The sequence below is a fragment of the Brettanomyces nanus genome, chromosome 1 (genome assembly GCF_011074865.1).
Source record: "Brettanomyces nanus chromosome 1, complete sequence".
Classification (NCBI taxonomy): domain Eukaryota; kingdom Fungi; phylum Ascomycota; class Pichiomycetes; order Pichiales; family Pichiaceae; genus Brettanomyces; species Brettanomyces nanus.
The window spans coordinates 1782953-1810067 of NC_052374.1; the positions used below are offsets into that span (position 1 = coordinate 1782953).

Genomic DNA, 27115 nt, shown 5'->3' on the forward strand with positions numbered 1-27115 from the left:
GGATATAGAGACGCGTAGAAAGTGAGTACGCGCTTTTTCTTTTGATGTTATGAACCGGACGTTTGTGTTCTTTTCAATTCAGGTCAATGCAAACTGAGTCATCTGGAGTGGAGTGCTTTCGAGAACTTGTAGATGAACTTTACAGGCTCTCGAAATACACCGCCGGCACGTTAACAGTGGGTGAATTGAGAGATGTACGAGACAATTTCAGAGATTTGTTAAGAGTCGAGAGCTCTCAATTTGATGAGAGAGATTATAAAGATATCAAGCTTACAATATTTTGGATCGATGCTGGTATTGATTACCATGCAATAACAGAAGTTGGAAATGTTAGTGAGTCCATTGCTATTTCTAGAATTGTGCAATCGTTGGGTAATGCTGGTAGATCTTTGAGTACATTAAATCAGTTGGATCGAATAGACGCTGAGGAAGGAGACTCGACCACCGACTTATCTCAAAAACTCACTGTGGCCAATAAAATTCGAAGCTTGATGGATGACCATACACAGTTTGTTACAGAGGTGTCTGCCAAGGGTGATTTAATTGATCAGATTCACATTCTTTATGTCAATGACATGTATTATAGAGAGAGAGGTGATGATGGTGAGATAAGCTTTGACTCTCAGCTAACCCAAAGTATCCATACTGAGGGGCCTTTGTCTTCAGATGAGATTCTCAATGATGTTTATAACTATGGATTCACCAGATTATTGGCAACTCTTAATCCATTGGATACCAAACGTATTCAGCTGAAGAAGATACGTTTGGCTGCTGTGGATACTGTGGATCAGTATCTGACTAAGCGGGGAATACTATTTGTGTACAATTCCAATGTTGTCATAGAATTTCATCGACGAATATGGGGTCTGGTGAAGTTTTGCTTTAGGAATAACGTTGACTATGATGTTTTAACTGATTCAATTGACAGTTTTAGTGAGCTAAATCCTGTTTTCCCCATTATGCGACTCTTCTTGAAGCAAGCATTGGAAGAGCAAAGTCTAGACAATGACGGTGACAACAGTCCTGAATTCAGCGCTGAATTCACTGATGAATCGGATGAGAAATCTTTATTTGTGAAGGAAGACCGTATACCTCCTCCTCAAGAACTTATATCCATACTTCGAAGCGTGGTGGAACCTCAGGCAAACACGCTTCCTCAATTGCTTGTATTTGTAAAAGCATTGGAAATCTATTCAGAATTTTTGGACACGGACGGAATTCAATACTACTCTGATTACTATTACTGTGCTGTCAGCCGAAGCACTAGTGCTTGGATAAATAAAGATACATCGCTTCTGGAGTTTTATGCAGAGTTGCAGGAGTTGGCTACGGTTTCTACCTCGAAAAAGCATTCTGCTGATGGGCACGTGATGGCCAATGATCAACTTATAGAGGCCGCTTTGACAGCCCGGTATATTTTGAAGGTGGAACGGGATTTTATGGGTGTTTTAAAGGATACATTTGTAGAAGAGACATTATATGATTCCAAACTGATGACGATAAGACGTCTTCTCAGAGCTCCTTATTTTACCGTATGGAAGATTCGATACTCTCAGAATAAGAACATTGAGCAGCAGGCTTATCGATCCTGCAACAAGTATGTCGTTCATCGATATATGAAATTATGGAGACACGAGTATGACAAGTATGTCAAATCAATTCAGGAAGCAGATAAATATCTTGAAAAGCGGATGTTTTATCGATGGAAGGGCCGGAAACAGTGCACAGAGAGGGTAATGGTTAAGAAACTTCGAGAATTTGAGTTGAACCACACCATTCGAAGATATTTCAAGTATATGTTGATGGGAGTTAGAGCTAAGAATAGCAAGGCAGTTAAGATGGTTGATTCTATTATTTTAACTGTCTATCTTAACCGTTGGTTGTGTGGGTTAAGAACGATTAGAGAGCTCGAGAAGAAAAGTGCTAATTTCTATGTTGATACTCTGTACAGAAGTACGCTTTTCCTTTGGAAAATGGCATGTGGATGTCCATTTCAACGGCTTAAGATTCTTAATGAAGCCCAGACAAAGTTCACTCTTCAGCGATATCTACATATGTGGCTTGACCAGTTGATGTACGCAAATTTTGAGGGCCAAGTCATTCAGAGCAGCATAAAACTGAGAAAACGATATTTCTTCAATTACTGGAAAACGATCTACGATATTAGTTTGATTGGTCATAAGGCAGACAAGAAACTAGATGTTTCAGTGGCCAGAAGACTGATTAAAGAATGGAAAGAGGTTGCTAGGATGAAAATGAAAGCTGATAATGTGTTAAGAAAGCATGTCATGTCATCGTCATTGAATCAGTGGAGATTAAAATTGAGATTCATTGATGGATGCACGAAGAGAAATTCGATATTGGCAAGAAAGGAGATACGATTATGGAGATTAGAGACAAAGCTTCGAGAATATCAAAACCAATTCGATTCCGAGATGGTTACGGAGACATTCAAATTATGGAAGAAGAAAGTACAGCGATGTACCAGTGATATGAAAGAGTCCGAAGAAGTGAACCGATATTTGACGTTGCAGACCTATATGAAATTTTGGGGTACACATTTCAAGACAAGGGTAGAATTGAATGACAGGGCTAATAGACTCAAGGAGTTTGTGAGTCAGAGAGAAAGGATTCGACTTATCCAGTTTGCTCTAGATCGATGGAAGCTCGGATACTATGAGCTGAAGGAGAAAGAGGACCGTATTGAAAATATTTACAGAGGACACTTGCTTCGAACCAGTGTAACACAGTGCTTTGACATATGGAAGAAGAAATTTACGAGGATAAAAGAAGCCCTAATGGTGGCGGATAATGTTAGGGACAGTTCACTGATGTTGAATGTGATGCTCAAGTGGCTTAATCAATATGATAGATTGATCAGGCTTGATGAGATGTATCAGAATCATGTCAGTATGCAAGATGTGGAACTGCTTAGAAGCATGATGTCTCGAATGTCGCTTAGGCTGATTAAGTATCAGACCGATTACCGAAATGCGGACATGTTCAAGCTTCGATGGCAGAAACATGCTCTCAGAGCGTTCTTTGACATCTGGAACATCAAATTGGAAAACAAGAAACAGAGTAAGGACGAAATGGCGACTGTTATTGGCAATCCATACATCGAATTAGAAAGAAATGGCAGCCGGTTGAGCTCCATTCAATCTGAATCATCGTCTGATTTGACCCTCATTTCATCGAGTACGCCGTCTACATTGGCTTCTCTGGTGTCTAGTCCAGGAGGAATGTCACCTCCAAGGTTATTTAGAACACCTATTCGGCATAATAAGACGTCATTATCGAGTTCTGCCAAACGTGCCCGAAGGTTGAATCTCGAGCAGAGAGTCAATCACTACAAACAGGCAAAGCAGAGATCTCCAGAAAAGATGTCAGATTCAGATTCAGTTACTACACCTACCAGAGCCAGAGGTTCGGGAACGGGAACGGAGACTGTTGACTCACCGTTGATGCGATTACGAAGTAAACGAAAGTATAAGTAAACAAAACAACAAAAAAGGCTAAAAAAAGGTCAAAACATTAATTTACAACTCATCCTCAAATGTGTCCAAAGGAACCTTGTAAACACCAATCTTAGAGACACCAGGGGCCCTAAAGATGACGAATCTGTAGTCTTCTTCTCCTCCCTCGTGGTCAATGATGTCTATTAATGACTTGACAATACCCCAACCATTACCAACAGACAAGTTAATCTGCGCAGACAAAACGTCTGGAGTGAACGTAATAGCACCGGCAACAACATGCTTGCTGTTCTCCTTTGGAGAAGCTCTAGTGACAAAACCAATCTTCATCGAATCCAAGCAACCTAACACAGACTGAGCCGTCCACCTAGCTATTTTGTTGTTGTTCTTCTTTAGTTCACCTGCAAAAATCACACCTCTGGAACCGGTGATCAACTTGGTCTTCCAGTCATTAGAAGGTGTAGGGTTGTATTGATTCAAGGAGTTGACCGAAATCAACTGACCTTCTGGTTGGTATGCATCGACTTGAGCTCTAAGAATCAAACTCAAAGGACTCTCTGAGTCATCTGTTGGCAATAAATACTTCACATATTTATAACCGGCCTTGTCAGAACCAGCAGAAGAGGCTCCGAAAGGATTTTCAGGATGATCAAGATCATGAACGTGGGGTTCCAAAACACTAGAGACAAAACTCTGGTTGATCGAGGTGGCCTCTTCAGATAATTTGGTGGAACTGTTGATATCATTCTTCTCAGTATCAGTAGGAGGCCAAGGAGCATTTTCATCAACTTGAATCTTATCACTTCCCTGTCTTTTATCGAAATAGATGGTGCCGTTCTTTTTGGTCACAATAATATCCCATGAATAGGCAGATCTAACAGAGCACATTAACTGGGCCAAAATAGAGTCTGTGGCAAAGACAGAGGCTTTGTTTTCAGACGCATACGAACCTATGACTGGATCTCCAGATGTTGTTGGGCTCACTATGGTTCTGCTATGAGGCCTCAATGCCTCCGGTCTGAACTGCTCATACTTCTTGTTGTAGTAGTTAACCGAACCGTATTCAGAAATCACCTCGGGTTTAGGAACCATTAAATTCAACTTCGTGAGCTTGTTAAGCTCGATCTCCGTCACCAGTTTCCATTCAGGATCGATCTTAAGAGAAGGAGCCCTATTCTTATTCTGTTCATCACGATTATAGTATCTATTACCGTATCGGTTGTTGTTGTATCTCCAGCCTCCACGGTTTCCCCAGCCGCCACCACCACCATTATTGTTGTGGCCAAAGTTGCGACCATTGTTGTAACCATTGTTTCCGTTGTTACCGTTGTTGCCGTTGTTACTATTGTTGTTGTTATTGTTGTTGTTGCTGCCATTGCCACCGTTGTTATTGCCGTTATTTCCATCTCTTTGAAAATTTCCAAAATTTCCGAAATTTCCACCGTTACCGTCTCGGCCGTTGAATCGTCTATTGTTAAATGGCTTACCGTCCTGCATACCACCTAATCGACCTCCTCCTCTTCTTCCTCTCAGAATGGCCTGCTTGTTAACGGGTTGTGCATTATTATCCACTATGGAAAAGTCCTCTTCTTCGGCCTCGGCACCAAATAATTTGGCTGCAGATGCACCATATGCATGATATTGGTCTCTTCTCTTCTCCTGATATCTTTTGGGCATTTCATCTTCCCTCGTTTGCTGCCAATCGGCAACCTTTCCAAGCTTGTCTGTCTTGGAGAATGGAGCATAAGGAACATCATTGAATCTAAGACTTTTAGGAATCTCTTTAGAAGGTCCCCATGGATCTTCTGTTCCTGGTAAATTGGAAAAATCGAAAGGAGATGTCATGAAGTAGGAGAAATAGTGTATACTGATCGTTGCTTTCTTTGTTCTCTTGTTCTTCTTCTTCTTTTCTTCGGTCTTAATCCCTGAAAAAAAAATTTTTTCAGATCAAAATCTTAAGGTAGTGTAGAGAACAGAGAAATGGCATCCGTACACCATAAGAGGAGAAAAAACAAAACAGGTTTCGGTTACTTTTCGCCACTCATAAAAGGAAGGTAGAGGTTGTTCTTCTGTTAAAATCATCAAATTCAACAGATAATACAGTATGGATTCAATTAATGTGGACGTGGGCCACCTCAAAAAAGGAGAAATCAGTATGGGTACGTCTATTATGGCAGTGACATTCAAGGATGGAGTCATTTTAGGCGCAGATAGTAGAACTACATCGGGTTCGTATGTGGCCAATAGAGTGACGGATAAATTGACTGAATTGCAAGACAATATATGGTGTTGTCGATCTGGATCGGCGGCAGATACTCAGGCAGTGGCTGATATAGTGAGATATCAGCTTGATTTGTTCAAGACGATGAATGGACGGTCTCCGTCGACGCGTCTATCTGCGTCGATTTTTCAGGAGATATGCTATAACAACAAGGACTCGTTAACTGCTGGAATTATATGTGCTGGCTATGATAAGGGTAAGGGAGGACAGGTGTTTACTGTACCTTTGGGTGGTTCTATGCATCAGCATGAGTATGCCATTTCCGGATCTGGTTCGGTTTTTATCTATGGTTACTGTAAGGAGAATTACAAGCCAGATATGACTAAGCAAGAGACTATAGATTTCATGAAGACCTCTCTTTCTCAGGCCATAAGATGGGATGGCTCTTCTGGAGGTGTTATTAGAATGGTGTTATTGACGGCGGATGGTGTGGAGAGGTTAATTTTTTACCCTGAAGAATATAACGAGGAGTTAAAGGATTGAATAAAGATAATTAAGATATAATATAGTTAGTAGTCGCATTGAGAGGTGAAATGATTTCGCGACGCGACGCGTCGCGAAAAGGTCGGTTTTCACTTTGCTCCACCCCTAAGCTGACACCTCCTCATTGAATAAGGAGCTCCTGTCATGGCCAATCTAACAGAACAGCTTTCCGAAGTACTTCCAAGAGGAAAGTACTCAGTCTTAAATCTTCAATGCGTTCCCAAGGAGAGTAAATCGATCGTCCATCACCATAAGAATGATCCCGTACAGAGTTGCAAAGTTGTTCATTTGATCGTTCTCTTCTCTGATGACAGACCTGTTTTAGCACTGGAGGTGTTCGTATATTTGGACATCCCGAAGAACCAGAACCAAGTTTTAAGGACCATTTACATTTCTAAGGCGGATACGTCAGGACTAGTGGGTGGCCTGAAACTGAATGTTGGCCGTGTAATTCAAATCCTATTGCGATGGATTCTTCTATATCCGATTGGGAAGTATTACCAAGATCTAGAAACACCGGTTAGTATTAATCACGAAGCAAATGTGACGGAAAAACACAAGCCGTTTGTGTCTGAGACAGATAGGGCTCTTCATATACTGATAGAAAGAGCTCGAGGAAACTCGGTCTACGGAATGCCAGAAGTAATTCCAAGGGATCGATTCAGTCCTTCAATCAATCTTCTGATGGATTCTCCGAGGAATCTTACAAGACTTGTTCTGTTCACCAGATCGGAGCCTCAGTATTTGTTTCCTAATTCGTCAAAAAATCGGAACAAGCACATTTTAAGCGATAGTGGGTTGCTCAAATGGTGGCTAAAGAACGTTGAAGAAACGGTGAAAGGCGGGATTTTCCACCATCTCTTACAAAAGAAGGTCAACATCCTCAATGCAGATAAATATGAGGTGATCAGGTATTTTCCGTCACGTGATAGTGATTGGCAGGTAGGTGATGTCTACAGTAATGAGGTGAATACAAACGATTCTGCCGTTTATCATATTCCTCTTTTACCGGATGATCCCAAGGGTCGATTTCTGGAACATTTAGTTTTGGAAAACAGGATCAAAAGAGTCAAAATGAAACAGTTCTGGACGGAGCTCTCGATTAGGCAAGAGTTTCGACTGGGTATAACGGTGGGTTTAATAGGTGTTGAAGGTGTTTCGAAACGTGGAAACGATGATGATTATAGAGGGCTTTTGATTCTGAAAAAGTCCCAATTTAATAGAATCAAAGAGCTTATTATTGGAGTGGATTATTCTGATGCTGTTGATTATAAGCATGTAATAGAGGAACTCAAGCAGAAAGCCATAGAGATGGGGGAATTCGAAGGTAGAGCCACCTCCACCACCAACGACACTACCGCAGCAAATGTCCAAACCACAAATGCCAGAATTACTAATGCCAATACTCTTCCTGTTCATTCACTTTCTGCCAGAAAAGCACACAATTTAAATACTTTAGTTAGAAAAAAGAAGTCCTGAATTACCCATCTCCATATTTCCCTTTTGGGACCCTTCTGCTATTTTTTCATCACCTTTAAATTTCACGCGAGCTACTTAATGAATCAAATCTAATCAAATGGAATCATCATTATTGTTTTGCTGGTGGATTGCTAGTGATTTTGTGCCTTGTTATCCCATGTCTGCGTTACAAGACCTCATTCCAGTGGTCAATAAACTTCAGGATATCGTGAGCAATGCAAATCTGACGGATTTGGATCTTCCTTTGTTAACAGTCATTGGTTCTCAATCAGCTGGAAAGTCTTCTGTTCTTGAGAATATAGTTGGTAGGGATTTTCTCCCTCGAGGAACTGGTATTGTCACAAGACGACCTCTTATACTTCAGCTTATCAATATTGATTCTGGTGATCTTTCAGTTAAGGTCAATGCTGGAATAGAGACTGATGAAGATCCTAATCAAAGGACTCTTGAGGAGCATCTTTTAAAGGCCGATTCAGCCAATTCGAACCTAGCTCCTAAAGAATGGGGGGAATTTCTCCATCTACCAGGAAAGAGGTTTTACAATTTTGAAAACATAAAGCACGAAATCGAGCGTGAAACGGCGCGTATAGCTGGTAAGAATAAGGGCATAAGTCGTGTTCCTATCAACTTGAAGGTATATTCTTCACACGTATTAGACCTTACCTTGGTAGATTTACCAGGCTTGACAAAAATTCCTATTGGTGATCAGCCTACCGATATTGAACGCCAGATCAAAAATTTGGTTCTGGAGTATGTATCGAAGCCTAACTCAATTATTCTTGCAGTGACTCCTGCAAATATCGACCTTGTTAATTCTGAAGCTTTGAAGTTGGCTCGTCAGGTTGATCCTCAAGGTAGAAGAACCATTGGAATTCTTTCAAAAATCGATTTGATGGATCATGGTACCAATGCATTGGACATTCTTACTGGTAAGGTATATCCTCTTAAGCTTGGCTTCATTGGTGTCGTCAACCGTTCTCAGCAGGATATCTCTACTAGTAAATCTTTGGAGGACAGCTTAGCCTCAGAAAGAGACTTCTTCATCTCTCACCCGGCCTATCGAAATGTCGCCTCTCATTGCGGTACTACTTATCTTGCGAGAACTCTTAACAGAACTCTTATGAATCATATTCGTGACAGATTGCCCGATATCAAGGCCAAATTGAATACTTTAATTGGTCAAACTGAACAAGAACTCGCGTCTTATGGTGAATGCGATAACGTTACGCAGGAAAACAGAGGGGCCCTTATTTTGCAGCTCATGAACCGGTTTTCTACCGGCTTTATTGATTCCATTGAGGGTAATTCTAGCGAAATGTCTACAAAAGAGCTCTGCGGTGGTGCTCGTATCTATTATGTTTACAACGAGGTTCTGGGAAGATCATTAAGATCGATCAATCCTTTGCAAAACCTTACCATTCAGGATATTCGTACGGCTATAAGGAATTCGACAGGTCCCAGACCTTCTCTTTTTGTTCCCGAGCTTGCGTTTGACCTTCTTGTCAAGCCACAAATCAAGCTTCTTGAGGGACCGGCTCATCGTTGTGTCGAACTTGTTTATGAAGAGTTGATGAAGATAGGGCATTCTTGTGGTTCTAAAGAATTAAGTCGCTATCCCAAATTGCGTACGCGACTCATAGAGGTTGTTTCTGACTTGCTTAGAGATCGCTTGGGTCCTACTTCTCGCTATATTCAGAGTCTTATCGACATTAACAGGTCCTATATTAATACAAATCATCCTGGTTTTGTTGGTGCTGCCAATGCTATGGCCAGCGTTGTTGAGGATCGTCAGAGACAGAAGCATTCAGATTCTCGAACGATGTCTAAAAAGATCAACGGAAAAGCCAAGCCTGTGAACGGCAAAGCTTTTGGTAATAAGCTAATTGATGGTGACGCAAGGGAATCTTCTAAAGGTGAAAGCAAGAGTCAGGATGCAAAGATAGTCAAGACTAAGGATGTAAAGGACGATGAAGAGGATGAAGACGGTGATGATGAGTTTGTCGATGATTCTAAATTGAGTATTGTTCCAGGTTCAGACTCTTTAGAGAAGCCAAATAAGGACACCTTCTTGAACTTCTTTTTTGGAAAAGAGTCTCCTTCACCGAAACAAATGCAATCGCAGTCGACTGCTCAGTACGAAACTACTTCAGACTCTATTCTTTTAGGTGACAGCTCTTCCAGCACGCTTCAATTTCATAACTTTGAGGAACCTTCAGTGGACGAACAGATGGACAATCTAACACTTTCTGGAGAAGCATTAGGAGAAAGGGAGCATATGGAATGTGAACTTATACGTCGGTTGATAGTGTCATATTTTGGAATAATTAGACAAACGATCCAAGATCAGGTTCCTAAAGCCATCATGTGCCTTCTGGTTAACTACACGAAAAGCAGCATTCAAAATGCATTGGTCGAAAAGCTTTACAAGAAGACTTTGTTTGATGAGCTTCTCTATGAAGACGAAACGTTGAGTCAAGAAAGACAAAAATGCCAGAAATTGCTCAAAACCTATAGAGAGGCGTCTGAGGTGATCAACGAAGTCATTTAAGCTGTTTGTTTTTATGCTGTGTATAGTTTGTATATTGAATAATTTATTAGCTACTTAAGTAATCAGAAGATGGTCGCACCATGTTTTTCGATAGACCCAGAAGACGAGCATCTGCTCTTGGTATCTGCACTTTTTCTTTTCGGTAAGCTTATTTCTTTATGACCATTCCGGGTCTTTGGGACAAGCTTGTTCAGTATGATGCAGGAGATGAAAGGGTTCCGTTGCGAATCTACGCCGAGAGATTTTACATCAAGCATCATAGACCCTTAAAAGTAGGGGTAGATGCGTATATGTGGATGTTTGAATTGGCACCTCCTGGAAGTTCAGGATTCGGCTCAATGACTGGCGATATGATCTCTAAGTTGGTTCTTAATTTTCATTCGAGAATAAGAGAATTGATTCGTCTCAATGTATCTTTTGTTCTGGTGTTTGATGGTCCTTATAAGGTTCAAAAGAGACGGTGGGAGACCAAGGATGAAATTGGTGAAGATCTGGATCACCACGATCACCACTTTATTCAGGGATACTCATTTATGCCCGAGGTGGGAAGCTTTGATGAGGCTTATGAAAGTGTCAACGATGTTATTAGGGATACAACGGTGGCTGATTGTTATGACTCTCCTTCTGTGAAGACTGTTAAAGACATGCTGGAAGACTGGAATATAACATATGTTCAAGCTCCAGCTGAGGCCGAAGCTGAATTGGGAAGACTCAATAGCTGTGGGGTTATTGATGGTATTATCAGCAATGATGGAGATGGATTGATGTTTGGTGCACAATTGATTCTTCGTAATTTCTCCAAATGGGTAATCGATGCTCCTTCTGGTTATGTTCCATCGGACGTCAGTGTCAAACAACAGCAGGAGTTTTATGTGACTCCATTTAGCATGGTAAATATTGAGAAAATTACGGGATTGACTAGAGAAAGAGTCATTTTCATTGCATGTTTGGGTGGAAATGACTTTTCTGGAGGTGCTGGCGGTCTTGGAATAGCACGGGCTTTTTCTCTTGCCCAGATTGGAAGTTCGGTTGTTGATTCCGAGGATAGAAAGGATTTCGCAAGTATCTTTCAGCAAATTTTTGTGAATCCTGATGATTCTGGATACATTAGAGGTCAGATCATACAGAACTTTACATCGAGAAAGAAGAAACTCGACCAGTTTTCTAAACTCTTGGACTCAGAAATCAACAAACGTAGTAGAGAGTACTTTGGTAGGGCTCATAACATTCAGAATGGTATTATTTTACCCTCTGACTTCTATATTATGATTCACTTCTATCCTCTCTTAGCTCAGCGCATCTATATGTTTTCCTTATATGATACCAATAATGCAGGCATTATCAACAGTGATGATTTTCACTACTGTATTTTGCCTCAACGGGCTGCTGTGTGTAACTTGAATCAGAGTGGATACCCCATTCGATTTTTAAGGTCTACTGGATCATCTGTTATCAACAGCAAGGATGATATTAGAACTATAACTGATTCAGATCAGGTGGGATGTTCACCGATTTGCTGGTTTAGGTTGCCCGATTTCAAGAAGATGTGTGAGTATAGATTTCCAGTCAACAAGACAACGAGAGAGTTCCTAGTGAAGTCTCTTTCAGAGGCTTATGTTTTCCGGGCAATCGAAGAAATAGATCAGTTTCGGAAGGCAGAACATGATCTTTTTATCAACTCGCTCAAACTTCTTCAGTTACCTATGAGGCGTAAAAATGGCTTTACTGGAGATGAACTCGAGTATAAATGGACAACCGAACTATACCAGGTTAAATACAACGGAGAAAGGCTTTTTGCTCCGTTTCTTGTACCCGAAGTGGTAGATGACGTTTACGACGAAAACTACAATCTTAAATCTCCCGACAAGAAGAACAGCTACGTGTGGATTCAGAAATACCTTGTGCAATCGACTGAGGGTGGCCGCAGAATGATTGCTGAGTATGAGAAGAAGCAGAAGGATAAGCAGAAGACATATAAAAAAGGAAGTCCTAAGAAGAGAAGTCGTAAACTACCACGGCAGTCATCCACGTTGGACAACCTAAAGGTATCTCCCATAAAGATTTCTCCGAAGAGGGGTGTAGAGATTCTCAGTGATAAGCCAAATGCCGCACCGTTGGCCCAACCACTGGAAAAACCAAGATTTACGGGCAGTCGGCCAAGCTCAAAAGATGACGGAATTACTCCTAAGCTTTTACCTGCTACAGATAGTTTTTGGATGGAGGAGGATGAAAATGATATTAGGACGAGAAAAAGGCCGTTTAGTACGAGAAGTCCACCTGCAAAAGGCACCCGATCTAGTTGTATTCAGCAGCCAAGTGTAAATGATTGTTCTAGTAAAGGTCGACAACCTTTGATATCATTTGATTCACCTCCTGGGCTTCCACGGATGAAAAGCAAAGGTGCTGAATTGACCGGATCTTTCAAAAATATCATTCCAATTGGAATCAACACTGATGAGGTTGATGAGACCGATGCACTCGAAATTATTGATCTTTCGTCAGATAGTGAAGATGGCATCGATGTTTTAAAAAAGTCGAACCTGGGGCAAGCTACCAATAAAACTGCTGAGGCTAAAGTAGTTGACCTGAGTGAGCAAGAGAATAAGAAGGAGCAGAATACTGCAGATAGTTCACTGGTTTCCGAAGAAGACTCTTCTATTGAGAATATGGAGAATGAAATCAACGAGATGCTTGGTTTGGTTGGGAGGTAGGCATATATGAGGCGTGTGACAATATTTTTGTGGTGGTGCCGAACAACTTAGGCTTGGATTAGTCTTTAATTGAGTTTAAAAATGAATAATTAATCCAGTTATAGTTGAACAGGATGAACACATAATGGATATATTGTCTTTGAATTATAAATAAATATAGTTTGGTTGGCACATCTAGAAATCAATGTTAAGCTGAAACCTGTCCAATGAGAATGAAGTTGGTTGAACTCTGAAGATCGAAGGTAAATATATAATTTTATGATTAAGCTATCTTGATCACAAACACTGAATAAGTGTCAACCCTGATCCAACAAAACTACAAGGCTACCACAAATAGTGTTCTCCAGAAAATCGGCATATTGAATGAATACCAAGATTCAAGCCAATCATGGATGACGATATCTCGCATATATTTTTCCCTATGATATATAAAGGTTTACAGCTTTTCTAATTGAAAAATCTAATCTTGAAATAAAACGCAGAATTAACATTGACTGGAATCAAAAATGGTATCATGTCATGATGATGAGTAAATTACCACGATCACTTATTCTCGAACACTCTTATTTAATTCTACAGCTTCTACTTCTAACGCATAGAAATCCTGCTTAGTATGATAACCTCTAATTTTTTTTGTTGGAATAGTGCAACGGCTCAGAGGTATGTTGGAGTAGTATGTGGAGGCAACCATAAGTCAATCTTCTTATTATATTTAACTTCTTTAGATAAGGGGGTGTCAATTCTTTAATTCGGAAACTTCTTCGGAATTTCTTCGGAATTCGATATTTCGCTTTTCTTTTTCACTCGAATGTCCATTTTTGGGGAAGAGTCCGAACGCACCCCCTAAAAATGAAAACCACGATGGCTCGCCCATCCGTTGAATGCTTGTGACTTCTTCTTTGGTAAGGCGGCTGGGAACTTCCCATCGAAGTATCGTTTAAACACTTGTGATGAGGGTAGCTTTTACCGTTTTGTAATAATTTTATTTAATTAATTCCATTTAAAATGGTGGTTGAATACCGTATTCTCTTTTGGCATTATGATACCGAAGAGTTTTCGGTTTTCATCGCATAAACGAAGTAATTCACTGTTGAAAGAGAATTGAGGAGTTTAGTCAAACTAAACTATCTTGATTTATTTTAAATAGGTCAACCCAAAAATTAAAAAAGATTTGAGAGGCTTAAAAGGACTTGATAGACGTGAAAGGCTTAGAAGGGCTTAAAAGGACTCAAAAAAAACTCAGAAATATTTTAATATATTTAAAAAGAAGAAACTAAAGATCACTATGTTGCCAGTCGACCAATTGGTTGAACAGTTAACCACCGAGGAAAAGGTTTCTTTGATTGCGGCAGTTGATTTTTGGCACACTGCAAAGATCGATCGATTGGGAATTCCCTCGATTCAAGTCAGTGATGGCCCAAATGGAGTAAGAGGTTCCCGATTCTCTGGCGGTACACCTTCTGCATGTTTTCCTAATGGAACCTGCATAGCATCTACTTTTGATGCTGAACTAGTAGAGAAGGCAGGAGAATTAATGGCCATTGAGGCCAAACACAAGGGAGCCCAAGTTATTTTAGGTCCTACCTTAAATATTCAGAGGAGTCCGTTAGGAGGTAGAGGATTCGAGAGCTTCAGTGAGGATCCTTATTTAAGTGGTATTATAGCTGCTTCTATCGTTTCCGGTATCCAGAAATCAGGTGATCTTGCTGCCACGGTAAAGCATTTCGTCTGCAATGAGTTAGAACATGAGAGATTTTCATCCAACAGTGTTGTTAGCGAGAGAGCTCTTCGTGAGATATACTTGGAGCCATTTAGACTGGCCATTAAATTGGCCAACCCTAAGTGTCTCATTACCAGTTACAACAAGATCAATGGTATCCATAATTCGGAGAGCCGGAAATTACTTCACGATATCTTAAGAGAAGAATGGAAATGGGATGGATTGATCATGAGTGACTGGACTGGCACCTATTCCTGTGTTGATGCCCTTAAAAATGGCTTGGACATTGAGTTTCCTGGACCTACCAAGTTCAGAAGATGGGAGGTCATCAAGCATTTGTTGATGTCCAAAGAGGGAAATCTTAAAGAAACTGACATTGATGAGAGATGTAAACAGGTGTTGAAGCTTGTTGAGTATGTCTCTGGCAATGGTACCAAACTTCCTTTCGACCGCAGAGAGGATACAAAGAACAATACTTCTGAGACCAGCTCATTCTTGAGAAAGATTGCAGCTGACGGTATTGTCTTGTTGAAAAATGACAAGAACATTCTTCCTTTATCCAAGGAAAAGTCTACCGTTGTCATTGGACCGAATTCAAACGCTTTAAACACCTTTTCTGGAGGAGGTTCTGCTTTCTTGAGACCTTACTATGTGATTACACCATTAGAAGCTATCAAGAATAAAGTTTCTGGTGGTAAAGTCGATTTCACTGTTGGCTGTCACACTTTTAAAACTCTTAGTGGATTGTTTGAGCAAATGAGTAATAATTTGGATAGTTCAAAAAGGGGAATTGGAGCTCGTTTCTACACCAAGCCAAAGAAGGAAAGAGCAGGCAACGAAAGACCTATTGATGAGTGTGTCATCAAAGAGTCGTTTATCAACTTGGCTGACTACTCCAATCCTGCTGTGGATGAACAGACAAAGATTTTCTACGTAGATTTCGAGGGATACTTTGAGCCTTTGGAAACTGCAGACTACCAGTTTGGTTTCGAGGTAGTCGGTACTGCTATGCTTTATATTGACGAGAAGTTGTTGATTGACAACAAGAATCATCAGACTAAGGGAGCCTTCTGCTTTGGCAGTGGTGCCGTTGAAAAAACGACCGAAGTTCATTTGGAGGCAGGAAAAAAGTACAAGATCACAATTGAATTTGGTTCTGGTTTCACTTCCCCTGTTGCACCAAATTTCACTGGAGGTGAACTACAGGCTGGTGTGACAAAAGTTATTGATGATGAAAAGGAGATCGAATATGCCGTTGAACTTGCGAAATCTCACGATAATGTCATTCTATGTATTGGATTGAATAACGAATGGGAAAGCGAGGGTTATGACCGTGAGGACATGATGTTACCAAGAAAGACCAACGATTTGGTGGCAGCAGTTATTGGGGCCAATCCAAATACTGTAGTGGTGAACCAATCAGGAAGTCCTGTTGAAATGCCATGGTTACAAAGCTGTAGTACATTGGTTCAGGCCTGGTATGGAGGTAATGAATTGGGTAACGCCATTGCAGATGTTTTGTTTGGAGATGTTGTTCCTAGTGGTAAGCTCTCATTGAGTTGGCCATTCAAAAATGAAGACAACCCTGCTTTTCTTAACTTCCACACTGAAAAGGGCCGTGTTTTGTATGGTGAAGATGTGTTTGTTGGTTACCGTTACTACGAGAAGTTACAACGCCGTGTGGCTTTCCCTTATGGATTTGGTTTGTCATATACCACTTTTAAATTTGAGAATCTTAAAGTTGATGCAGATGATAAGAAGATTGATGTGTCTTTGAAGGTCAGCAACACTGGGGACAAATATACTGGGAAAGAGGTGATCCAGTTGTATGTTGGTGCTATCAATCCTTCAATTATTAGACCTGTCAAGGAATTGAAAGCTTTTGCCAAGGCCGAATTAAAGCCTGGTGAAACCACTAGTGTCAGTTTTTCTTTGGACTTGAAACGTGCTTGCTCTTACTTCGATGAGTACCAGAATAAATGGTGTTTAGAGGCAGATAAATACCAGATCCACGTGGGTAGCAGCAGTGATGATATCGATCTTATTGGGGAGTTCGAAGTGACAAACACCGTCTACTGGTTGGAATTGTAACCTTTACAAGAATTACTTAGTTAAAATAAGAAAAACATGAAATCCTCTTTTTGGCTCTTTCCTAATTTGGCATTTAATGGTTTTATTGCGTCTATTTATTTTCCTCTCGTTCTCTTTTTATTTGTCCTCCGTTTATTACCATTCTCTTCTTTCGGAACAACTTTCACTATGGATTTTGACTTATCTAAGATCAACCCTCCTTCCGCAGATACTCCTGTATATAAGGATGATTGCATGTTTTCCTTTGATACGGCTTTCGATGATGAAGGTCTCGATATTTGTATGACGTGCTACCAAGCGTTTTCGCGATCCAAGTTTGACTACACATCTCAGCATTCCATGTTGTACGACCATCACTTGTTTCTTAATTATCGAAAGGTGGTGAAGCAGAGGGACATCCAGAAACAGCATCAGCATCAACCGCTTAAAATGCTGAAACTCGAGGTTAAAGAAGAGACAGAAGATGACTTGTTTGAGACTAAGGCTTCTGTATATGATGCGTCGATCGACGCTACATTTCCGCTATCCACTAAGGGACTTCCTGAGAAGTTGGTGATCACAGCAAAAGCCATTATCAGGGCCACATCATCCGAGAAGAAGCAGGAGATTAAGGCCTGGCAACAGGAGATCCAACCATGTCGTCATTCCCAAAAAATTGAACAGATCGAACGGTCTAAGCACGCATCCTTACATCAGTGCGATGACTGTGAACTTGATGAGAACCTATGGATCTGCCTCGAGTGTGGCAACATTGGATGTGGAAGATCGCAATTTGGAGGCGTTCCGGGCAACTCTCATGCTGTGGCTCATAGGAAGGATCACCCGGACCATCATGTTGCCGTGAAACTTGGGTCGTTGTCTACGGAGTCTGCCGACTGCTACTGCTACACGTGCGACGACGAGGTTAAGGTGCCATTACTAGCGGTATATTTGAAGACTTACGGTATAGATTTATCACATTTTATAAAGACAGAGAAGAATTTGACGGAGCTTCAGATCGAGCAGAACGTTAAATGGGATTTCAGCATGGATTCGGTGAGTGGTGAGTCGCTTATTCCGGTTTTTGGATCCGGTTTGACCGGATTCAAGAACTTAGGAAACTCGTGTTACTTGGCGTCAATTTTGCAGGTCATATACAGCATTCCTTCCTTCATGAATGCATATTTTAGTCCTGATGAAGGCATGCCAATGGAGAAAATCGTAGGAAATACAGATCCGGCATCGGATTTGGAGACTCAAATGTATAAACTTGGTGATGGTCTACTTTCTGGACGGTATTCTGTTCCTGATTCATTCACTACTGAGAAAATCAAGTACCAGAGAGGTATAAGACCTTCGGGATTTAAATCCTTGATAGGAAAAGGACATCCAGAATTCAGCACCATGCTTCAGCAGGATGCGTTTGAATTCTGGCTTTACTTAGTGAGTGAATTGGACAAGCAACATATCATTGGCAGCGGTTCGGAGGTTCCAACTGAGGTTTTCAAGTGTGTTCTAGAAAACAAACTCAAATGCACCCATTGTGGAGGAATCAGCTTGACCAAAGAGGTGTGCGATAGTGTCTCTGTGCCCGTGGAAGAACATTTGATCTCTACTGATGATGATGGAACCAGAAAGTATGCCTTTACTACAATGGAAAAGTGCTTCAACGGGTGGCATCAGGCTGAAACTATTGACTATCAATGTAAGCAGTGCCAGGGTCAGAAACAGGGTGCATTGAAAAGTCAGGGATTCAAGACGTATCCTGAATATTTGGTTGTGAATCCTCAGCGCATAAAATTAGAAAACTGGGTTCCTATGAAGCTCATGGTGCCTATTAAGTTCAACGAATCGCTTGACTTGAATTCATTCAAAAGTGAGGGCAAAAAGGATGACGAGGTGGAACTTCCAAAGGGTGAAGAAGATGACACAACCTTCCAGTTTAATGCAAATGCTCTGGAGGCTTTAATATCCATGGGATTTCCTGAAAATAGATGTAAAAGAGCACTATATACTACGGGAAACAGGGATGCAGAAACCGCTTCCAATTGGTTGTTCGAACACATGGATGATTCGGGTATTGATGAACCATTTAAGGTGGCTGCTAATCAACCAGATTCCTGTAAAGTGAGTCTGAAAGATGTGGAAACGTTGACATCGATGGGCTTTGGGGCCAAATTGGCCAAAAAAGCTTTGATTGTGAACGAAGGGAACGTCCAACAGTCTGTGGAATGGTTGTTTGCCAATCCTGACGACGATGGAAATATTCCTAAGCAGCCCGTCAAATATGACCCGGCGCATAAAGTGAAGGAGTTAGAACATATGATCTCCAACTCCAGTAAATACCAGCTTTTGGGTGTGGTGTGCCATAAAGGTACATCAATCCATTCGGGCCATTACGTGGCTTTTGTCAAAAAACAGGTGGAAGGTGAAGAGAGATGGGTTCTTTTCAACGACGAAAAGGTGGTATTGGCCGGTGAAGAGAGCCTCAAAGAGATCGAAGTTTCTGGATACCTCTACGTTTATAAGAGGAAGTAACAGGAGTTTTAGTAACTTCTTTGATTAATAAACACTAAGAGTAAAAGCTACTCTTTCACTTGTTATCGTGGTCCCCTTTATTCTCTAACCTAAGCAGCTTCTCACGAAGTTCGGAATTCTGGGCTCGTAAGAGACCGATCTCGATATCCTTCTCCTTTGCCTTACCATAGCTCAACATCTTGGACAGCTCCTCATTTTCTTCGCTAAGCATCTTCAGCTTGGTTATAATTTTGTGGGCTATCTCCTGCTCATCGTACCGGCCATATTTGTACTGGGACTGCGATGGATTTAGAGCGATGGCAGTAACGAGAGCTTCCAATCTTGTCTTTGTATCTTCGAGTTCCTTCTCTGTAATCTGCAACTTCTCCACCAGTTTCCTGTATAACTGTTCGTGGTTCCTTGGAATTTCAAATCCTTCACTGTCCATTTGAAGTTCGATCGATGCTACGGCCTGTGCCTGTTTATTTGATCTCTCTACTTCTTCTTGAAGTTGTGCAATCACCACGTCCTTCAGCTGTAATTTCACTTGAATATCCGCATCTTCTCCTCCCGTTACAGCAACTGTGCTACCAGCTCCACTGCTATTACTGTCGATCTTTCTGTTAGCCATACTGGCTGCTGCTGCCTGTGAGTACATAGGTCTACCTAAGGGCACAGAATTACGACGATTTACATAAGAGGTTCGAGAATCGGTTGCTGAACTCTGGGCTTTCCATGGATCCATTGCAATTTGCTGCTGATAATTGGTGGATGCATCGTTGGGTCTTTGGAAATTCGTGGGAAGTGCTGCTGCCAATCTGCTGCTCGAAGGTTGTGCCTGCATTTGTGGTTGTGTCTGTGGATGATAGGCTGTTGGAGCATTCATCTGCATAAATTGATTCATCAAAGAGTCCATGCTGGCTTGATCTGAGTAGGAATATTGAGATTCAGAGGCTGATTTTTGCAGTGGAGCAGCCGAAAGCTGAGTTTGCTGCTGCTGCTGTTGCTGCCGAGTGGTATCCGTGTATGTTTGCCAAACCATGCTGCCGGGAAGATAACTGGTAGACTGCTTGAGTGAATTGTTCCACGACTCTGTCGCCGGTTTTGTCAGAATGTCCATTGAGTTAAGCGATGCATTAAAATTTGGAATGCCATGAGAAATAGAAAGAGACGGGGCAGTATTAGTAGGAGTGTTTGCCGAGCTCAGATTGGACTCCACAGTCCCCACTGAATGAGTTGAGTAGCTCTAATTAAGATGTTAGTAACAAGGATGGACCAAAATGAACATGTCTGACAACTTACGTTAGTGTCCTGGCTCATGGTGGAAAAAGAAGATGAAGTAGAAGAAAGTGGACGGGGCAACACAAAAAGAAGGGAAATGACTGCCCTTTTATGGTTTTGCTGGTAAAAGATGTATCCCGTTTTGTGCCCCGCAGTTGCCTTTGTTTTCTCTTTTGTTTGTTTGTTTTGTGAATGTTTGAGTCCCTTTCCTTATTGGGGTGATAGGTTTTTTAACAAGGATACGAGGGGGTGTAAAGGATGCCAATAAAGAAATGTGTAAGGATGTTTCATGGTATGTGGTGTACGGAGTTGTTTTGAAACCAAAATGACAGCTATTAACGAAGCTGATTCATGAAACTGGTTCCTATTTAATATGGTTTTTTCCACTCTGAGAAGCATGCAAAACGTTCAGTTTCTGTTTATTAATGTCACCATTTTTCAACATTAAAGTGAAGTTGAAATTAGGGAGAAGGGTTCCTAAGTATGACTCTCGGAATTTGGCTGTGCTAAGAGATGATTCAGTTTCCTCAATTTTTGAGCCAGCAAGTCCTGTTAAAGAAGACGATGTGAAATACGTATATTCTAACAGCCCAATTAACAATTTCAGTTTGTTGGAGAAGCCAATCAAATATGGAAAACGTCAACGAATAGAGAAGAGATTTGAACGTATTAGAAAGGTATTTTCCCGAAACGGAAGTATTAATGAAAAATCCCCGACAATTGAGAAATCGAGAGAACCATCCTCTTCGGGCAATAAGATAACTAAGAGTTCAAATCCACAGACTGACATTGTATATAAAAGTGACTCTCCATGCGCTTCAAGAAACCGCAACGTTCATTTTTCTATGGGCTTGCTAATTTTATACTTATTTAGGGGACTTTTTTACTGTAGTATTGTGAATATGGTGAATTGTTCTGTCAATATAGCAAGAAAATGTCTCAGATGATAATAATAATAATATTAAACTAAATCTTATGGAAGATTCTGTAACTCAACGAAGATTTACTCCTACGGCCGCCTAGTGGAGTAACGGGGGGCCGCGAAGAGGTTTTCCCGGTGTCCCCGGTGGCCGCAGTAGAGTCGATGGCCCCGGTAGACCCAGTTGTCGGCGTAGTAGCTTCAGACGAATGATTATGGGCAGCCGCCGGATAAGCAAGGGGAGGTGAAGACTCCATGCGATGGAGCTTATGTAGTTGTTTAGAGAAGAGAGATGTAGAAGAGCCGAACTTTGGTGAAAGACCTCTTACAGATGGAACACTGTTGGTGGAGTGGATTCGCGAAAGCTGCGGAGCTCGAACGGCAGCGGCAGCACTCGCGGTAGAAAACCCACCGCCGGCACTTTCTAGGCGCGAATCCAACAAGTCCAAATTAAAGTGAGAGTCGTATTCTGACGGTTCATATGCCGGGGTGAGTTCGTCGGTCACTGCATCCGACATAATGGCAGTCTCGTAGGACGGAACTTTAGAAAGCTCTGTTGTATCCCACCGCTCTTCGGGGATGGATGAACCTAAAGTGCTTCCCGATGAAACGTGCGGTGTAGAAGCGACATCGGTCATGAAAGATGTCGCTCTAGAAAGATGCTGGACAGATGTGGTAGCAGGCGGCGACATCAGTGCGGGGAGATTAGCGCCCGATGACGACGCGCTGAGCGCGAGTTGCGTTCCACCCTCAAATGCCGGGCCGGAAATGATCTTCGAGGAGGACGCAGTGGGCGCGACTCCAGGAGCCACGCGGATATCAGGGGAAGACGTCTCATCTGCCAGAGTAAACACAGGCCGCCGCAAGGTTCCAGAGGTGGAAGATGTTGTCGCCGCGGCAGCAGCACTACCTCGAGCTTCCGAATTGGTGTTATTGTGCGCGGCCAAACTTGCAACAAGCTGAGTAGCAGAATGACGATCTACGGCTACAGGGTTGAAATCTCCGGGTAATTCTGAAACCGCTTGCCCCGTCTGCCCTATTTGCCCCGCGGGCGTTGCTGGCGCGGCGGGCCCTGTAGGCTCTTCAGGAGCTCCATTTGCATCACAAAGACGGTCATACACATAACGATCGTAACTTGGCGGAGCCATCAAATCCTGGGTATTGAGATCGGTAGTGGAGCCTATTGGGGATTCCACAGACGATGCGGCAAGGGATCCCGTTACGGACCCTCCGAGAGACGCGGCGCTCAGAGAGCCAACAGAGCCGATAACAGAACTACCTAAACCGGCTGAAGGTAAATTTGCGGTAGAGTTAGCGGCAGAATTGGGGCCAGAATTGATCGCGGACGTTGACCTCAAATTGCTTCCCGAAAAACTGGTCCGCACCTGTGACAGCGACTCCGACAAAGCGTCCCTGGAAAACATGAGCTCATCATTACCAGGGGGGTACACGGTAGCATCTTCATATCCCGACAAAGATTGCGGGACATCAAAACTCTTAATTCCATGAGCATGAATTGGTACGAAAGGCGATATAAACACAGTGACGGGTAAAGTTGCCCGCAACTCAGAAACATGGCCGTCCGTATTGATTAGTCCGATGGAAAACTTCAATTTATGGCGAACCTTGATGGAATTTTTGATGTCGCAGTCCTGGGTTATCTTCGCCGCCGAGGCGGGAATCTGAATCCGCATCATAATTTCCCAGCGGTCCTGGGAAAGAGTGATGCCGTCGCCGCGGTAAAAGACTCCGTCGACGTCGAGTGGCGTATCGTTGGACCACACATCGAGTCCCGTGGCGGGATCGATGGTGACTTTCGGAATTATTTTCGACACAATATGGCGCTCCTGTGACCGTGAAGAAGCAGAAGAAACTAGATTTGAGTATTCGGCAAGCTTGACCTTTACGATACCCAATTTGAGGCCCTTCGCGAGGGGAACCATTGTGATTTCCACGCGGCAAGTCGAGCCGACGGCCAATGCGCGAGTCGGAACGCTGATAGAATAATCAACTTTGCCCGGCCAGGTGTTATCAACTGCGACAGTCTCTGTGAGCTCGCTTGAATCGGATGGCAAAGTCCTCACAACATGAATAAGCCGCCTTGTTATGATCGGCGTTGAGAATCGGCGGCGTTCGAGGATACTTTGGAGCCTGTACACCAAGGAGCAGCCTTTCAGGCTGTCGATTGATTCAGGAATGGCGCCCTGTAAAATGGTTTTGAAGGGAAACTCGTAATTTCCCGGTGGAAGAACTGTCGGCTCGACGTGCGATGCAAATGAAAGAGCCACCAACGAGGACGCCGACTTGTTCTTCCGCATGGGAGTCGCGGTCTTAACATCGACCGCGGCGGCAGCAGAAGAATTTCCCGCGGAGGTTCCAGCTTTGCGACCGCTACCCGCGAGAGTAAGAGTACTATCATCGCCCGGTTGAGTGGCCGAGAGCATGTTTGCGGTGGCGACAGCTGCAGCACTCAGAGACGCCAAGGAAGATGAAGAAGAATCGTTAGAGCCAGCCTGGTGACCATTAACAAAGCCTGCGAGAGAGCTGTATGAACCGTAAGGAGACCGTGATGGAGACCTGGCACCAAGGGAACCAGTGGGACTCACTCCCGGTAGAGATGAGGCCGCGGCATGAAGAGCAGCCGTGGTAGAATCATAGTTATCCGCTCCGCCCTGAAGCAAAAAATTCTTCAAGTTGAGCGGATCCCATTCATATTTAAAGATGACACTAGAATGGCGGTAAGGCCTAGTGAAGACGGAGCCCTTGCTGTTCTGGAACTTCTCGTCCCAGTGCATATTAAGAGTCGCATATAATTGTAGAGAAAGCTTTTTGACATTTATAGGCTCAGTCACCGACAAGACGACGACACCGGCCAAAAGCACCGGCGGAGCCTCTTCAGGCGGACCCTTCAAAATAAGAATGTCGCGATCCGCGCAGCTGAGTCGCACATCGAATAGGGGAGTATGCTTAGGAGTTTTAGTCTTCGATTTCGTTCCGTGAAGGGACTTGGAGGACTTTGAACGTGAAAGAGAAAGCATGGTGGAGGTTCTATTAGATGCCAAGACGTCTATAAAGCAGGTCTTGGTAGGAAATAATGTCAAGGGTTAGCTCAATAAAGAGGGAACTGAAGCTTAAGAGAAGACGTTGGCGGGACTGAATTGGCAGACTGTCGGCCACAACCTCAAGTCGGATTATTTCCAGGGAAAAAAAAAATTTAGAATTTGCCGTGAAGAATTCGCGCGGCGAAGAGGTGGCGGAACACCTGGGTACGAGATATCTAGGAACAATAGCGGGAAACACGATGCATTTGAGCAGCGGAGAATATTTTAGTAGGGACAAGAGGTTGTTGGATTAGGGTTATATACACGGCGGTTCACACGGCGGTTGCAGGGGGAGTTTTATGATGGGTTGCATGGCGGATTGAATCGCGGGCTAGATAGCACGTTCTTTTACGGGGGGATTACGAGATTTTTATACAGTGCTTTTTCGCGTTTGGCAAAAAGGGTCTAATGGTGATTTCTTGCGGTGCGGTGTTAAGGAAAGAATGGAATTACCGGGTGATTATATGGTTATAAAAATCGTCGCACAGCGGAACAGCGGCAATTGTCATCGCAGTAGGATAGCAGCATTAAAGGGGCGTATGTCATGGCGACACGGCGACATGAAATCATGGAATTCATAGAGCTGGAGGAAACATCGACGGTACTTCGGAAAAACTTTTGACAGCGCGGCAACGTTGATATGGTGCCCGTCGACGTGCGCGACACCAAACGCCGACGCCTGAGTCCCCACCAATCGACCTAATCACTCCAACAAACTCCGCTGGTTAAGTAAAACGCAGTCTCCGCCTCTATCAGGATCCAGTTCAAATGTATAGAAAAAGCCCTCCGATGTTACCACCATGATCAGCAGAGCATTTTTATGAGCGAGGTCGGCCCCCGCATCTGCAGAATTAGTATCGTCCTCTCGTAAATAATTTGCTGTCATGCCTCCAATTCCAACGATTGTCGAAGTGTCTTTGGAGGCGGGAACTTTGAGGGATGCAAAATGGCGGTTGGGCTCCAAAATCGAAGAGAAACGCGGTGGCAGGTATCCGCCCATTTTCTCCGCCGCCTTGCGGCCCAAACTCTGAGACGTGCGTCGTAGCATTCGCGCCACGGACCGCCGCGACGAATCTACAACAGGTTCCATTTTTAGGCTGTTAGAGCTGCCTGACGAGGTTCCCGAAGAGGTTGATTTCTTGCGCTCAAGACTGTCCGGTAGGGGTTCGAGGACATCGTAGGCCTCAATGCAGTCGTCGTCGTCAAGAACATTTTCTGAATCGTCGGAGGAGCCGTCAGACTCGGCGGATACAGACCCAGCGGATCCAGTGGATTCAGTGTATCTGGTGGATGCGGTCCCCGTCAGATGCGTGAACGCTTCAGCTGAACCCCCAGCGCTCCCCCTTCTGCGGCTTCTGCGGCGCTGCGTATTGATCAACTCCTCTTCGCCCAAGCGGAAGATGTGTACAGTCTCGGTGGCAGAACTGGCCACCACAAAGCGGTTATCCTCACTGAACGCCAACGAGTAGATTTTGGTGGGATATGTTCCCCGACGGAACTGGTAGAGCTTAATGCCGCGCTCCACGCTGAACACTCGTATGATGGTTCCCTTGTCGCTGGCCGTTGCCAACAAAGTTCCATCGCGCGAAAGAGCAATGGCCGCGAGCTTTGTTTTATGGCCCTCTATGACGCTAATGGGCTGAAGCGTTTCACAGTTGAACACCACCACATCTCCGCGGCGTAGTTGAGACGTGGCGGCCCCATTCCTCCCGTGAACACCGTCCTTATTTCCCCTACCACCGCTACCAGTAGCACCGGCCGTAGCTTCCACTATGGAACTCCCGCTACCACCGACGTCCAAAATCCCATTACCCGCGCTGATGATGCCGCCGGTGTTGCCACTGCTAATGCTGATACCACCATCACCCACGCCACCGCCAGATGAATTTTTTACTCCCTGTTTGACGTCTCCGATGGCCGCCACTCGCGGTGGAGAAGGATATGCCAAATAATTGTGATCGGTTGAAGCGGAAAGAGCCACCAATCCAGAAGAATTGGCGGGGATTTCCACTGTGTGTAGTAAGCGCATATTGTTTATATCATAGATGTAAATGGTGGTCTCTAGTAAGACAATCAGCCGCTCGCGGTTCATCTTGACAGCTAAAATAGTGTTCGGAAAAGTGAGTTCGCAAATTGTGGTCTGCCGCTTTGTGTTGATTACTCTTAGTCGTCGCGGCGAAAGCGCATCTTGTTCGCCTGTTCCGACAAGCGCTAATAGTGACGATGTGAAGAGCATCTCCACGATTTCAAAGCTTCCATCGCGGTACTCGTAACATTGGCCAAACGGCTCGCAGTTGTAGACACGGTAGCCATCGTTATAGCCGACAGAGATGCAGGAGAAGTTCTGGTTGAAGTTCGCAAAGCTAAGTTTGGTGGAGGCGGCTACAGCGGAAGAAGGACTGTTTTGTGTAGACGAGTTTCCCAACAACTCAGCCGCCATATTTCCCGATAAGTTTTTCGACGAGTTATCCGACAAGTTTCTTGACGTGTTATCCGACAGGTTTCTGGATGTGTTATCCGACAAGGTTC

At 43.3% G+C, this 27115-nt stretch overlaps 11 protein-coding genes across 11 annotated transcripts; 7 read left to right on the plus strand and 4 right to left on the minus strand.

Moving 5' to 3' along the window:
* Positions 1 to 86: 86 nt before the first annotated feature.
* Positions 87 to 3497, plus strand: FOA43_000824 (uncharacterized protein; the record flags this gene model as incomplete). The annotated part of the gene is made up of 1 exon (XM_038921150.1): positions 87 to 3497. The coding sequence occupies one exon, from the start codon at positions 87 to 89 to the stop codon at positions 3495 to 3497; it is 3411 nt and encodes a 1136-aa protein (XP_038777078.1).
* A 42-nt stretch (positions 3498 to 3539) lies between these two features.
* Positions 3540 to 5321, minus strand: FOA43_000825 (uncharacterized protein; the record flags this gene model as incomplete). The annotated part of the gene is made up of 1 exon (XM_038921151.1): positions 3540 to 5321. The coding sequence occupies one exon, from the start codon at positions 5319 to 5321 to the stop codon at positions 3540 to 3542; it is 1782 nt and encodes a 593-aa protein (XP_038777079.1).
* Positions 5322 to 5580: 259 nt separating this feature from the next.
* Positions 5581 to 6240, plus strand: PRE3 (Proteasome subunit beta type-1; the record flags this gene model as incomplete). Its single annotated transcript, XM_038921152.1, has 1 exon — positions 5581 to 6240. One exon carries the CDS (start codon positions 5581 to 5583, stop codon positions 6238 to 6240), a length of 660 nt encoding a protein of 219 aa, XP_038777080.1.
* Positions 6241 to 6384: 144 nt separating this feature from the next.
* Positions 6385 to 7719, plus strand: FOA43_000827 (uncharacterized protein; the record flags this gene model as incomplete). The annotated part of the gene is made up of 1 exon (XM_038921153.1): positions 6385 to 7719. One exon carries the CDS (start codon positions 6385 to 6387, stop codon positions 7717 to 7719), a length of 1335 nt encoding a protein of 444 aa, XP_038777081.1.
* A 157-nt stretch (positions 7720 to 7876) lies between these two features.
* Positions 7877 to 10267, plus strand: FOA43_000828 (uncharacterized protein; the record flags this gene model as incomplete). Its single annotated transcript, XM_038921154.1, has 1 exon — positions 7877 to 10267. The coding sequence occupies one exon, from the start codon at positions 7877 to 7879 to the stop codon at positions 10265 to 10267; it is 2391 nt and encodes a 796-aa protein (XP_038777082.1).
* A 13-nt stretch (positions 10268 to 10280) lies between these two features.
* FOA43_000829 (uncharacterized protein) lies at positions 10281 to 12978 on the plus strand (the record flags this gene model as incomplete). Its single annotated transcript, XM_038921155.1, has 3 exons — positions 10281 to 10285; positions 10318 to 10325; positions 10415 to 12978. 3 exons carry the CDS (start codon positions 10281 to 10283, stop codon positions 12976 to 12978), a joined length of 2577 nt encoding a protein of 858 aa, XP_038777083.1.
* Positions 12979 to 14263: 1285 nt separating this feature from the next.
* Positions 14264 to 16789, plus strand: FOA43_000830 (uncharacterized protein; the record flags this gene model as incomplete). The annotated part of the gene is made up of 1 exon (XM_038921156.1): positions 14264 to 16789. The coding sequence occupies one exon, from the start codon at positions 14264 to 14266 to the stop codon at positions 16787 to 16789; it is 2526 nt and encodes an 841-aa protein (XP_038777084.1).
* Positions 16790 to 16957: 168 nt separating this feature from the next.
* On the plus strand, positions 16958 to 19306 carry FOA43_000831 (uncharacterized protein; the record flags this gene model as incomplete). The annotated part of the gene is made up of 1 exon (XM_038921157.1): positions 16958 to 19306. The coding sequence occupies one exon, from the start codon at positions 16958 to 16960 to the stop codon at positions 19304 to 19306; it is 2349 nt and encodes a 782-aa protein (XP_038777085.1).
* Positions 19307 to 19361: 55 nt separating this feature from the next.
* Positions 19362 to 21356, minus strand: FOA43_000832 (uncharacterized protein; the record flags this gene model as incomplete). Its single annotated transcript, XM_038921158.1, has 2 exons — positions 19362 to 20531; positions 21351 to 21356. 2 exons carry the CDS (start codon positions 21354 to 21356, stop codon positions 19362 to 19364), a joined length of 1176 nt encoding a protein of 391 aa, XP_038777086.1.
* A 176-nt stretch (positions 21357 to 21532) lies between these two features.
* FOA43_000833 (uncharacterized protein) lies at positions 21533 to 24523 on the minus strand (the record flags this gene model as incomplete). Its single annotated transcript, XM_038921159.1, has 1 exon — positions 21533 to 24523. The coding sequence occupies one exon, from the start codon at positions 24521 to 24523 to the stop codon at positions 21533 to 21535; it is 2991 nt and encodes a 996-aa protein (XP_038777087.1).
* Positions 24524 to 25289: 766 nt separating this feature from the next.
* FOA43_000834 (uncharacterized protein) lies at positions 25290 to 27026 on the minus strand (the record flags this gene model as incomplete). Its single annotated transcript, XM_038921160.1, has 1 exon — positions 25290 to 27026. The coding sequence occupies one exon, from the start codon at positions 27024 to 27026 to the stop codon at positions 25290 to 25292; it is 1737 nt and encodes a 578-aa protein (XP_038777088.1).
* Between the last annotated feature and the right edge of the window lie 89 nt (positions 27027 to 27115).